Source organism: Theropithecus gelada, chromosome 9 (genome assembly GCF_003255815.1).
Source record: "Theropithecus gelada isolate Dixy chromosome 9, Tgel_1.0, whole genome shotgun sequence".
Classification (NCBI taxonomy): domain Eukaryota; kingdom Metazoa; phylum Chordata; class Mammalia; order Primates; family Cercopithecidae; genus Theropithecus; species Theropithecus gelada.
The window spans coordinates 54,701,376-54,715,187 of NC_037677.1; the positions used below are offsets into that span (position 1 = coordinate 54,701,376).

General features: G+C 57.2%; 1 protein-coding gene across 5 annotated transcripts in view; it reads right to left on the reverse strand.

Moving 5' to 3' along the window:
* Positions 1 to 424: 424 nt before the first annotated feature.
* ZMIZ1 (zinc finger MIZ-type containing 1) overlaps positions 425 to 13,812 on the reverse strand; it is a 245,127-nt gene continuing 231,739 nt past the window's right edge. For 2 of the 5 annotated variants that reach the window (XM_025396307.1, XM_025396306.1), the window contains exons 18-24: positions 12,698 to 12,858; positions 11,623 to 11,690; positions 11,253 to 11,321; positions 10,510 to 10,754; positions 9,255 to 9,421; positions 5,680 to 5,940; positions 425 to 4,230 (exon numbers count right to left, since the gene is read on the reverse strand). In XM_025396307.1, the coding sequence (XP_025252092.1) occupies positions 4,123 to 4,230; positions 5,680 to 5,940; positions 9,255 to 9,421; positions 10,510 to 10,754; positions 11,253 to 11,321; positions 11,623 to 11,690; positions 12,698 to 12,858 (1,079 nt within the window). In that variant the 3' untranslated portion in view covers positions 425 to 4,122. Of the gene's footprint in view, positions 4,231 to 5,328; positions 5,941 to 9,254; positions 9,422 to 10,509; positions 10,755 to 11,252; positions 11,322 to 11,622; positions 11,691 to 12,697; positions 12,859 to 13,812 lie in introns of those variants that run through there. The other 3 variants (XM_025396305.1, XM_025396304.1, XM_025396308.1) reach the window with 2 other exon arrangements.

Consider the following 13,812-nt stretch of genomic DNA (forward strand, 5'->3'; position numbering starts at 1 on the left):
TGGCTGCAGTGAACACTCACTCTCCCTTGAAGCCACACTCCTGAGTGCTCTGAACAGCACCCTCTGTGGCTTAATATGAATATACTTAAAACCAGCATAATCCGCAAGGGAGCATCAGAAATGGGACACTGTTGGACACTCTGAGTCACATGTCACAGGAGCCCTTAGCACCCTGCAGCCACCTGGCCCCGTTCAGCCACCCCAACTTCCCCAACCATCCAGCCACACATTGCACCTGCCCCACCAGGGGCTGGTTCCAGGGACCCCCATGGACAGGGGTTCTTCCAACTCAACATCCAAACCACCTGCCTTTCTTTTTTGTGTGTGCAGAGGGTAAGAGGGCTGGGAGTGTGGTTTAAAACAAAAGCAAAAACACCCAAACCACTCCTTAACATCCACAAAATAGCTAATTCGCAAACCTTCATTTTTGTCAATTTATTTAGAAAAAAATTAACATGGGCAAATGAGATACCTCAGTGTTACAACAGAGTATAGAAATGTCTAGCAATAGTCAAATAATTTGATCTTTAAATACAAAATAACCACATGAACACCTAATATACAGGTTTCATCTGAATACATATTTATTAGATAAATATTAGAGGTTGTCACATCATCTAACTACATACAGCTTTGCAAGACTAGAAATCACAATTAGTTTTTTGACCAGTTTAAAGTATGAAATGATTGCATTGTACATACGATGTACAAAGACGATGATGGTTTCTGTGGGAGTTACTTCAGGCTGCACTGGTGGGTGTGTTTATGTGTGTACGTGTGAATCACCTGTGATCATGATATCAAAAATTATACAAAGTATGAATTTGGTTACAATTGTCTTCTGAAATCCCCGTTTCTTTTCATTATTTCCATAGCACCCTAAAAATACACAGGTGGCAGGACTAGTACACTGAAGCTAAATAGTACATGTAGGTAAAATAAAAACAGAACAAAAATCCCTTTCCACGCAGGGTCAGAGTATATTACATGAGCGAGAGAGACAGACGTGGAGAACTCACAAATACTATAACCAACAGGATCTAGTTTTTCCACGTGATGGAGTTCCAAGCTTTTTTTTTTTGTTGTTTTGCTTTGTTTCGCAAAATAAAAACAATACACATTCCAAGAGAAATGAATGCATCTGTTGACACGTCTCTATTTCTCATTTACATATGTACACACGTCCCTTGAGTCGCTGCTGCTGACACGGCCCTGTGTGGACGGGTCAGGCCCGAGGCCCGTCGGGAGCAGACCTGTAGCTCTCTGGGGGGTCAGGGCTTCCATTAGGGAGAAAGTATTAGCAGTTTCTTAAAAAATAAAATGGCTACAGGGAACATGATACATGGATAAAGCTTCAAACCAAGAAGATGGGGGTGATTGCCTGTACTTGGCCCTTCCCGCCTGCCAGCTGGCTCCCTGTCCATCTTGAGGAGTGGGTGGCAGAAACATGCCTGTGGGCCGGCCGGGTGGATGCTTGGCATGGAAAAGTGGCTTGCAGAGGCCTCGTTTTTGCTGAGGTTACTTATGGCTCCAAGTAGTCGTCCGAAAGGATCAGGGAAGGATCTCTCCAGAGCTCAGGACCATCTCTGCTTATGGGCGTTGTCTACCTGCACCTGTCACAACCTGGGGCTTGCTCCCGCCCCGGGTGCCTCTGCACCCCCCTCACACCCTGGCCTGGCTCCAAGAGCACTCCGGAAAAGCTTGTCTCCAGACTGCAGGCTGTAGGCACCACACACGGTTCAGAGCCGGCCGAAAGGGAAGCTCTGGGCCGAGCTTGCTGGTGGAGGCTTGCTGGAGAGGGGACCCAGGAAACCTGCCTCAGGTGCTGAGCCCAGAGATGTTTGCAGGAAGTGCCCGGGGCCTGGGCTGCAGGGAGCATCTCGACTCTCTGCACTGGAAAGCTGTGGATCCGCCTGTGAGCAGAGTGTGGACACACCCTGATTAAGAACCAGAATGAACCCCAGGCCTTTCTGGGGCAAAGTATCAAGGCAGGAAGCAAGAACTCCTAAGGAAGGCATCTGTAAGTCTGTCTGGAGCTTCATTCCCAGATGGTCTGACACAGGGCATGGCCACTTGCCAGGCCACAGACACTGGGCAGGGTGGCCACATGCTACCTGGCGTTGGCTTGTCCCTGCCAGCTGACTGTGGGATGGCTCTAAATAGCAAGCTGCCCGGTCTTCCAACTGCCAGCACAGCCGCCCATTCTGTTCGCCCCTTCAACTGTACAAATAGCCCTGGTTGCTTTTATTGTTTTTGTTTTAAAAAAAAGAAGACTCGGTCTTTGTCATTGAGTCCAGATATTTTAAAAACACCAGCAAAGGCTATAACCAGGTCATGAAAATGTTGAATATTATCAAAGACGATACTAAAATATTCACAAAGATATTTACAAAAGCGATTCTTAAAATAATTGATTTGCATACTGAACAACACACTATTTGAAAAAACCTCGACGACAACGGGACAAAGGAAAAAAAGGGGCTGGGGCAATGGCAGCTTTCCTACAGAAAACCTTGTGCCGTCTGGGACAGTGACTGGAAGTCAACAGCTGGGGCCACCTTTCCGGTAAAACCCACAGAGGAGTGCTGGGGACCACCCACAGTGGACGGGAGAGCAGAAAGGGCCCCAGGCAGCGGCCGGGAAGGGTGCAAAGAATTTACAGATGGGACCCCTGAAACAAAGCGAACACAGGACAAGCTCCCCAGGAGGCCCTGGAGAGTGCTAAGCCAGATGGAGCAAAGCGGTGGAGGGAAGGCCAGAGGCTGCTTTTGCTTGAGTGAGCAGGAGTGTGGGGTGAGATCGTGATGGTGGAGGAGTGCAGGCAGGGGAGGCTGGCAGCCAAGGGCAGTGTCTGGGACAGGCCCAGAAACACGCCCCCCTTCTCCCCCTATGCGTGCAGGTACATACTAGTGCACATGGCCATGGCCTGGGCTGCAGCCGGGGGTAGCTTGGAGCACAAGGACAGAGGGAGGGGCTGGACAGACACCATTGCCCTGGGCTCCGGTTTCTGCACCTCCCCAGCCTTTCCACACACTGCCCTTGCCATCTGATTGGACAAAGAGAACTAGGACACAGGGGGAAGTGGGCGTCCCACGGAAGTCTTGGAGAGGTGGCAGGAGAGGGACTAGGAGAAAAACAGAACACACAGAAAGGGTTTGCTTGCTGTCCAAGCGCAACGTTCCTTTTCTCCAGGTGACTTCATAGCTTTAAATCGTTGCTGTTTAAAAAGAGAGTGGCTTGGAGCAAAGTTAGAAGTTGCTGCTCCTGTTTGATTCTGACAGGTTATATGCCCCCGCCCCCCAACCAAGGGCACAATCACTTTGGTTGGGCGCACACCTGCTCTCTCTGTCCCCCAAGGCTGGGTCCTGTCTGAGCTTGGAGGTGGAGCCTCAGAGATGTCCTGGCCCTCTTTCCCACCAGTCCCCAAGCAGGAATGGCAGACTCCCTCTCAAACACAGAATCTTGTCCTTTTTCTCTGCTTTCTGAGAGAGTGTGTTTATGGGGTATCTTGGCTTAAAGGTCAGGGGTCAAACCGATGACCAGTGGCCCCCGAGAGACGTAGTCTTTCCCAGAGGTTTGTGCTTTTCTGTGGTGGGTGGTGGTGGGCGGGCTAGTCTCACTGCCACCAACTGCCAGTGCTCCTCCAAGGCTCGGGGCCCGTGCTGGGGCCCGGGGGCCTTCTCAGGCTCCACAGTCACTTAAGGGAGGCTCTGTACCAGGAAGCAGGGAGGCAGGGTTACAGTCTAAAAGATGGAAGAACCTTGGGGACACTGGAAGGTCATCTGGAATCGGCACACGCGGAGGAACCGGGAAGCCATATTGGCGTGCGCCCTCTTACCGGGCTGGTTCCTCTCGGGAGGGTGGTCTTCAGGCCTGCGCTGGACATGGGCCCAAGCCCGGGGCGTGCAGGCGGGACGGGGACTCCAGACCCACACAGCCTTCCCGGCGCACCCTCCCTACCCCTCTGTTCTGAGAGGGCTGCAGCAGGGGAGGGTTTCCCGCCCCACAGCCTGTGGCTCTGGTGCGGGGCGGTCTGAGGGCACAGGCTCCCAGGTGGAAAAGTGTGTAGGGCAGGTGGGGTGGGAGGCAGAGTGTGGAGGGATGGCCCCGACTGGGTGGCCTTCAGTTGTTCTCAAACAGAGACAGGAGGTCATCGTTACTATTGCTCGGCAGGTCGGGGGGGTCCAGGTAAGACAGGAGCTCGTCAGGATTTGTGAGTTCGGGAAGGAGCTGGAAAAGAAGGAGTGACGAAGTTCAGATGAGGTGTGCCCGAGAGGCAGGCCCCGGGTGAGGAATGCAGGGGCGCCCTGGCCCGTCCCCCTCCACTTGCCTCTCAGGACCCTAGCCAAAAAAAAGGGAAGAGAATAGCCTTGGGCCTGGGCCTGCCAGGCATCCCCACACACACACCAGCCACTGCACCGAGTGTGGGGCACCCCCGTGCTCATTTCAAGCCTGGGGAGTGGGACCCGCAGCCCACCAGCTGAGGCCTGAGCAGGGCTGACCCTTTTCAGGCATGGACTTCAGTCCTAAGCTGGGAAGGCCCCATGGTGGGTCACTTGGGCCTCCCAGCTGAAATCACATGCTTCATGTGTAAGCACAAGGATGTGGGCTGGTGGGAAGGCGGGAAGGTGAGTGGTTCCCGCAACCCCCTACCCACCATCCCTCTCTCAAGGGCTCGCCGCTCCTTGGTGAGCCTGTGGCTGGCTGGCAGCCATCCTTCCCTGTGGCCCCAGAGGGGCTGCAGACTGTCCCTACCCTCTACTGAGATATCCTTGGAGTCTGTCACATGGGAAGCCTCATGCATCTAAAGGCAGCCCCAGTGGCCTGGCTGAGGGGGACACTGGGCGAGGACCTGAGATGGCTGCGCAGTGAGTGAGTCCTAGCTAGCACAGAGCCCTTTGATGCTGCTGGAGCAGAGGCTGACAGAGCAGGGCTGGGGGTGAAGAACAGGAGTGACTGACGACAGGCCTCCTCCCGGAGTCTGGCACCAGCTCTGTGGTGGGCATGGGAGGGGCCGGTGCTTGGTCCCATCCCGCCAGTCACATCTAGCAGCCCAGCCCCATCATCCAGGGTGACCCCCACCATCTTCCAGACTTCAGGGTAGGATCCCTGGCCCTCTGCTGCCCATGCTGGCCTGCCACCCCTGGCTGTGACCCAAGGTTGCCCCCTCTGCCCCCACCTTCTGTCACCCACATGGGGGTCTCTCGGAGTGAGCGATGGAGCAAGCGGAAGCAGGGCATGGACAACACGCGGACAAGAAAACTGGAGACAGACACACACCAGTGAGGCAGACAGACGGCCTCTCCCTCCAGCCCTCCCTGCCCAGGCCAGAGAGGCAGACACAGAAACCGCAAGCTCACCACTGGGGGAGGGCAGGGACCCTCCTGTGCTGCGCGAGGGACCCCGCAGGGCTTGGGTCAGAAGGTGGGTCAGGGCTGGGGTTCAGGGCTATGGCCAAAGGGACTGGGGGGACAGGAGCCAGCAGGGTGGGGACCCTCAGTGGTAACACTTCCCCGTCATGGGGCTTCCTGGTCTGGAGCCAGGTCTGGCTGAAGCCCTCCCACCGCCCACCCACCTCCTCCCCTCGGGGCCTTGAGCCCTCACACCCACCCCTTCTCTCGGGCAGGTCCCGGCGCCAGGCCTAGCCCCAGGCCAAGGCGAGTGGCGACCCCAACTTACATCCAGCGAAGGCTCCGGCATGTCGGATGCTCCCTGCGCTCCGGCCTGACCCTCTAAGGCTGAGGAGGGGTTAAAGGTCAGGTCGCTGTGTGGATGGCTGCTGGGAGCGGCCTGTGGCGGCTGCCGGGGAGGCTGGGAAGGAGGAGGAGGAGGAGCCCCACTGTGATGTAATGGAGGCCCTGACTGGCTGCTGGGGTGTGGTACGTGCAAACCTTGTTGTATGGAGGGGTGGGGCTGGTCAGAGCTGCCAGCGTGTGGCATCTGTGGAGGAGGAGAGAGCGGGAGAGAAGAGAGGTGAGGTGAGGAGGCACGGCGACGATGCCTGGAGAAAATGAAACCCAACACAACCAGGGAAGTCACAACCCCCGAAACGTGGCCACCCAGTACGAGGCTGAACGTTGTTTCCGGGCAGAGAAACAGAAAAATTTCTCCCCCAAAACCGCCCATCGGGGAGGCTGCAGGGGGACGGCGGGGACCTTCCAGGCCACGTGGGGCCCCAGGAGGTGGGGAGGGCTTCGACACAAGCACAGACACGGGGAGCTGGGCCTGGGCTCCCCCAGGCCCCTCCGCCTCCCCGCCCAGACAACGAACAACAGCGAGGGCAGGATGGAGAAGCAGAATGGGCATGTTCCAGGGAGCAGGAGGCGGGAGGGCGGCTGCCGCAGCATGGTGCAGACCCCAAGCTGGGCAGCAGAGAGCAGACACAGACAGACAGCATCGGGCGGGCGTGCGGCTCAGGACTGGCTCTGCACCTCCCAAGTGGGCCCTGGGCAGGGGTGATGCTGGGCACGAAGGCACCTTCTGCCAGCCCGAAGTGTGCAGCAGCTGGGGTCTTGGCACAAGCCCTGCAGCCTGGGTGGAATCTGGCTGTCAGAGGAGCAGGGCTGGGTGGGCACCTGGCCAGCCAGGGGCATCTTCACACCCTGCCAGACCCTTTTCCTAGACATCCTACTTGGTCGGCACCAGTCCTCAAAAACACAGGGTTGTGAGGGAGGCAGGCACCTCTGGCACTCCAAGGACAACGGGACTGAGCGACGGTTCACCAATGGTGGGTGTCTTGCTGAGGGTGAGGCTGGCGGTGCCTCTCTAACAGATGAACTAGAGGACTCACACTCTCCCGTGGGCATGTGCACTGAAAACTGGGCTGTCTGTGGGTGGGTGGGTGAGATGTGAACATTCCCCTGCTAGCCTGCTGCTGTCCCAAGCAGACCCTCCTTCAAAGTGAAAGGCTGGGGAATCCTGCAGACCAAGCCCTGATTCCACTGCAAGCATCCCTGACAGCCCCCAGCCCCATTTTCACTCTGCCAGTGAAGGTGGCTCATGGATGCTCCAGGTGCTCCACTGGAACAGCAGCCTGGCACATGCTTCCTTGGTCTTTTCATCCCCTCACCCTGCCCCATCCTGGGGCATGTTCTCCCCGTGTGCATTTAGAATTCGCAGCCACACCATCCTCAGTCTTCGCCCAATTCCAACTTCCTCTTCCTATTTCTCCTAAAACTGCTTCCCAGGCCTTGCTACGGGCCGGTCTCTGCCCAAGGTTCAGGTGGCCCCTTCTTAGGGTACAGGGCCTCAACCCAATGTGGCCTTAGGGAGCACAGTGCCCTTTCAGTCCACGCCCCGAGAATGCGATGACCTCGCAACTGTGATGCTGGAGACCTTGGGAGACCCGTTTATAAGACACATACAAGAGGCTGGAGGAATGGGCCACTACCCATGGTCAGTGAGAGGCCAGCTTGGGGCTCCCACTCCTGTAGACGCCCTCAGTGCCCACCCTGGGAGAGCAGGGAGGGCTCCACACTCCAGCTGTGCAGCCCAGCTCAAGAGAGACAGTCCCTGGATCTTCAGAGGCAGCTGTGCCCCTCAGCTCCGTATCTGGCTGGAACGTCTCTGGCCTGGAGGGGCAGGTGCTGTTGCAGCACTGCTGACACACCTGTCAACCTGCCACCAAGTATGGGCAGTCTGTGGGGGCAGCAGTATCTGGTTGGAGCGCTCTGGCCAGTCCCTGCGGGCATGGCAGTGCCTCCCAGCCTTGGGCTCAGCTGGGGGTGTGGCTGCCTCCACCTGGGCAGGCGTGGTAGGAGTTTACCTGTGACTGCCCTGCCCCAGCGGCCTGGCGCATCTGCACTTCCAGGTCTGCTTACCCTCTAGTGAGAGCTCAGAAATGGAGGACAGGACCATCTGGAGAGCATCTTAAGGGGCTCCGAGGTCAACTCACAGGCTCAGATCCCGCCACACAGATGCAGGCAGCGGGGCTCACAGAAGGCAGGAGAAAGCTCGGTTGTCAAGGGGAAATAGACAGCATTCCCACTCCATATTCCAGTGGTAGGAACTGGAGGGCGCAGGATGTGTGTGTGTGTGTGTGCGGGGGCTGTGATTTTGATGTCCTCTGGGTGTGGGATGCCCTCAGGACCCAGGAAGGGGCACCAGGAAAGAAGCCCCCAGAAATCACAAGCCCCATGGGGTACAGAGTAACTTTCAAAAACTTGGCCAAGGCTCCACAAAGCATCTGTTTCCCACTTGGACTCCTGGGGTCCTGAGGGAGAGTTGCTGCTCCCTCACCCAGAGTCCTGAGGCAATTCCATGGCAGGTGTGTGGAAGACAGTATAATCCAGAGGCTCCTTCCTGAGCAGGCCACCCAAGCCCACTGCCAGACATTGGCGGGACCCCAGGCCCTCTCCCTGGCTTGTGTGGCCCAGGACCCACAAAAAGCTCAGCGATGGCCCCTCCTCCCTAAGATGAGAGCCCAGAATGACTGAGACCTCAGACACACCACTTCAGCCTCTGGAGGCTTCAGTTTCTCCAAACCCCAACTGTTCTTCCTGCACCCATGCACTGCCGGGAGTTTTGCTCCATTAGCACAAGGCCTGTCTGTCCTGCTTACACCTGTCACACGGCCTGTGCAGAGCACAGCTCAGAAAACGTTTGTTAAACTGAGTGGAACCACGTGGAACTCACTGGATGAGGACTCCAGGGGACAGGAGGGCCTCCTGCCACTGCCACTGGGGCCACAGGAAGGGAGGGCCTGTGGACAGCACAGGATACCTTACCCCACCAGGGGCATCCTCAGCCACACAGGGCATATGTCAGTAAGTGTGAAACAGAACGAGAAGTGAATGCTCTTCAGATAATGAGACTTCCTAGCATTTCTTTTGTTGGAGGTGGTAATACCCTGAATTCAGATCCTTGGGGAATAAGGGGACAAAAGTCGAGGTGGCTGGAACTGTGTTAGGTGAGTGTAAGAGTGTGCAAGTGGGAGAGGGAGAGGGCTGATGGCGTGTGCTGGGTACTGGCAAGTGCATGCACGTATGTGTGTGTGTATGCGTGGAGGGGTGAGTGGGGAAGAGCCTGAAGCTCCTCCCATCTCCAGAGAATCCGAAGTCCTAGGTAAAACAGCCAAGTCCAAGGACGCTGACAGGCCACGATCTAGCCTCAGTCAGACCCCTCCTATTCCCTTCTGAGCCCACACATCCAAATCTTCATCCTCTGCCTTGCCTGGGAGGGAACAGGGTGTCCAGATCCCAAGGCATCAACCCCAAAGGCTGGGGAATGGGGTGGGGTGAGGAGGAGGTACTCACAGTTTCCTGCATGGGGTGGCTGAGGGGTTTCTCGAGGGCGGCCATGTTGTTGGGCATGTCCGGGGGATGGGAGAGTTGGGGGGGCCCGTGCATGAAGTCATTCATGGATGTCCCTCCAGGGTTCCCGTGGGGGAAGTCAAAGTTGCCATGGCCTTGGTAGTTGTTGCCTAGGAAGGGATGAGATGGGGAGGGGAGAGGGTCACCCAGAGGGATAGTGGCCACCCCAGGGAACAGAGAGTGTGCAAAAATACAAGCCAAGTCCTTTTCCTCTTGCGAGGCTGCAGTTGGCCACAGCAGCCTGAGGCTTCCGGGCTGTAGGATGGAGTAGCCACGCAGCCCTGTCCCGTGGTCTGTGGTACCCCAGGGGATGTGCTGCCCTTACAGTTATGGAGGAGGGGGCAGAGTGGGAGAAAGGGGGAGGGCCAGGCTCCTGTGGGGAGTGGGGGACACAGCCTGAGCCCATAGCAGACCCACTGAGCTACTCCCCAATGTGGGCACTTTTCATACCCAGCAAGACCCAGGCCCAGAGTGGGTGCAGGTTCTGCCAAGCCCACAAAGAAAGCTGCAACAGACTCAGGATGACGCGCGCAGAAGCCAGCTGTCCCGCCTCCCTGGTCACTGTGCCCTCCACCATGTGACGATGGCAAGGGTCAGAGGATCAGCAGGTGGGGAGGCTTGGCCCTTGGCACACTGTGGGAGTCTGGCTAGGTGGCCTAACTTCTCTGGGCCTCTCATGGGGACCTAAGATCAGGGATCCCAGCGGGAGCTGCCACCCAGTGGGGAGTACTTTCCAGGAATCAGTGGCGGTAGGGGTAAAACTTGGTCTGGGCAGCTGGGAGTATAAGAGCCAGTGTGTGACCTTGGTGGCTAAAGGCTAAGGCTCCAGGAACCTGGACTCTGTCCCTAGGAGGGCAGGAAAGTGGCAGGGAAAATGCAGGTATCACAGAAAAAATATGGGAGGGCAGGGGGTAAGGCCAAGAACTCAGGTGAGTGTGTGCTGTCAGCAGACCCAGAGGAGATTGGCTGGGAAGAGGCAGCAGTCGTATCTCCCACCAGGGCAGGCTCTGAAGCCCCTGGGCTAGGCCCATGTACCCTTAAGTCTAGCAAACTGGGGATTGTTTATTGGGGGGCGTGTTACTTCTCTCTCTTCAACCACATCCCTGGCCCCTGCCACCATCAGCACAGAAATTCTGTGCCCCTGTAGGGACTTGGGGCTGCCCTCCTTCTCCCTTCTTCCCTGCCTAGCATCACCCACCTTGGCTGCTGTAGTCGTTGGAGTTGGTGCCCCCCGGGGGAGGCGGGAGGGGGTAGGGGGACGGGCCGGGGCCCAGGGCTGCGATCATCTCCATGACGTTGGGCATGATCATCTGGCTGGGACTCATGGTCTTGAACCGCTTGGAGGGGATGCCGTCAGGGTCATCCTTGATGTGTAAGTCCGACTTGATGGGCACTGGCCGCCAGCTGCACGTGGGATCGATGGTGACCTCTTCAAACTCGGAGCTGGGGGAGGAAGGGTGGCAGAGCTGAGGCTCTGGGGTGCCTGGCTTTGGGCATAAAAGCACCTCCAGCTCAGATAGACCCTAAGGTGACCTTGTTGTGGCGCCTGCCCCAACTCTGACCACACTGTGGACAAGGCAGAAGCCTGGCAGGGATTTCTCCATATTTCTTTGACATATGGGGAGACTGAGGCTAGAAAAGCAAGTGGCTGGGCACAGGGCAGCTGGTCTCAAGGCCTCCCGCTTGGGGAGCAGCAGGCGGAGGGTCAGGGCGGGGCACTGTCAACCTCCTGCTCTGGCTGGCTTTCATCCTTTCTGGGAAGTTAATTTGTCCCCAGATCCAGAGGCCCCTGAGGGTAAGCGACAGAGAGGTGGGGGATGTGGGTCACGGTCTGCTGGCCTGGGAGGGGAGGGCTGTGTCAGGGCTATCCACGTGCACACCTTGCTCTATTCCAGGCCTTGTCCCCTCTCACCCCCTGCCCCTCGCTGGGGCCCCACTTACTGTTGGATGGCATTCAGGATTCCCCACATGTACTGATCCACCTCCAGGCCCTCCAGCAGAGCGGTTTTACTGGAAAAGGAGACGGGGAGCTTGGCCTCTGCTCTAGGACCCAAGGAGGTGGGGGCACAGCCCATCCACCTCAGTGTCAGTGCGGTCCCACCCCTGCTGCTGGTTACTACTGGAGGCACAAGAGAGGGGGACTCTGACTGCATGACACCAAGGGAGCACCTGGAGCCCCCATAACCTAAGCCCCTCTGCCATGTTTGGATTCTGGTTTGCATTTAGGGCAGGTGGAGGTGGGAGGTAGCCGGCCCCTCCCCTCTGTGGTTGGGGGATGGGGGAAGCCCCCACCAGGGTGGGCATCACTCACTTGCACACAGGACACCTCCAGGTCCCTCTTTCACAATTCAGCTGCAGGTACGACTCCAGGTCAAAGCACTGCAGGCAGACAGACAGACAGACAGACAGAAACGGGTGAGACCAGGACTGTCAGAAACTGCCTCAATGTGCCTAAAGGACCCTTGGAATAACTTCCCCACCAGAAAGAAAGACAGGCTGTGGGAGAAACCCAGGGCTGGGGCTGGGTGGAGTGAAAGCAATGCCACCTTTCTACCACGCAGAGTCCTCATGCCTCCACCCCAGCATCCCTCACACCACACCTCCCATACCCCAAATGACCCTGTGCCTACATCTTCTGAGAAGCCTTCCTGGTCCCCACCCCAGCTGACTCTCACTGTTTTTTGCCCTGTAACAGCCCCTTTCAATGAGGCCAAGGGTAGCCCCTTCAGCCCAGTCCAGGCACGGAAGACAAGTCTGATCAAGTTCATCGATCTGTATCACACAGCTAAGGTGACCAGACCATCCTCTTGCCCACAACATTCTTTTGGAGGGAGGAGAGGAAGCTCCTGTCCCACTGCACCCTCAGGACCAGCTGTAGGTGACGGCCCTGGGCCCCTTCTGCATGCCCACCACACCCAGGTTCCAGAGGATGGCTCCTTGTTCTTCTTCCAGGCTGGGCTGCCCACGTTTACTCATTGCTCTGTCACTGCCTGCTCAGACTGGGACTGTCACTCACACCAGGGCCACTTCCTGAACACTGGCTTGATGCAAGGCCCTGGACAGAGGCATGAATTGGACAGTGGTGTCCCTGCTCTTGGGCCCCCAATCAGCCCTGCCATGTGTGTGGGACTTCCAACTGGCATCTGCCATCTGCCAGGGCAGGGGCTGTCCAAAACCATTTCTGTAGCCCCTTTGGCCTTAAGCACACGGAAAAGATGCTCAAAGATAAATGATGGCTGAAATTAATGAGTGATGTCAGCTGCTGATCTCCATGACATCCTTCTGGACAGTGTTTGGACAGGCCCTGTTGCCCCTCTGCCTACCCCTCACCATCCCAGCCAGAATCTAGGTGGCTTGCCAGAGCTGTGCTTTCTGGGGATGCTCACCTGGACATGCTTGCAATCGTGTCCTCGAGCAGGCAGCTGGATGCGCCGGAATGTGATGGGGCACTTCAGAGACACCTTGATGGCTGTCTGCTCCACCCCATCCTCCCCGTTGAGGGTCGTGTTGCCCGAGGAGGCAGCCACGCTGCTGAAATTCCGCTTGACTGTGGGGCAGGAGGCACAGACAGGTGAGGATGGCAAGGCCGTCCTACAGAGGTGGGGGGTCTGCACATGCTCCCCATTTCCTCGTGCAGCTGGGGCACATCCTGGTCCTCCTCCCAGCCCACACCAAACACTGAGAGGGCCCACAGTGTGTCAGTCATAGGGCTGGGTGCCCGGGCTGCTGTCTCCATGTGGGACGCGTGTGGTGTGTGTGTGCCCGAGGAGGTGGCTGCGGCAGTTCCTCTATCTCTGCAAAGCAGGCCCTGCCTTCGCTAGGAAGGGGGATGTCTGCAAAGCTCACGGAAAGTCGGTCTGGCACTTCTCTGATTTACTGGGTCAGTGAAAAGCCCCCTCAGGCACTCCTGCACTTCACTCTGCACATGTGGAAATGGAAATGAACAGCTGCCTGCTGGAATCCCAGGGCTCAGGGCAGCAACGTGGAGAGTGGCCCTGTACCTCCTGCGTAGGGCCTCTGAGTTCACACCCGGGGTCTCCTTTAAATGGGACTCCAAGCCAAGTCCTTCCATCCCAACTTTTTTTTTTTGGTGGCAGTGTCTTGCTGTGTCACCCACATTGGAGTGCAGTGGCGTGATCATGGCTCACTGCAGCCTCGACCTCCCCAGCTCAAACAATTCTCCCACCTCAGCCTTTTGAGCAGCTGGGACTACAGGCACAAGCCACCACTCTTGGCTAATTTTTCATTTTTCTGTGGAGACAGGCTCTCACTATGTGGCCAGGCTAGTCTTGAATTCCCAGACTCCCGCCTCGGCCTCCCAAAGTGCCAGAATTATAGGCATGAGCTACTGTGCCCAGTCCTCTCCTGAGTTTAAGCATGAGCTGGCCAGATGTGGTGGCTCATGTCTGTAATTCCAGCACTTTGGGAGGCCGAGGCGGGCAGATTGCGAGGTCAGGAGATCAAGACCATCCTGGCTAACATGGTGAAACCCCGTCTCTAC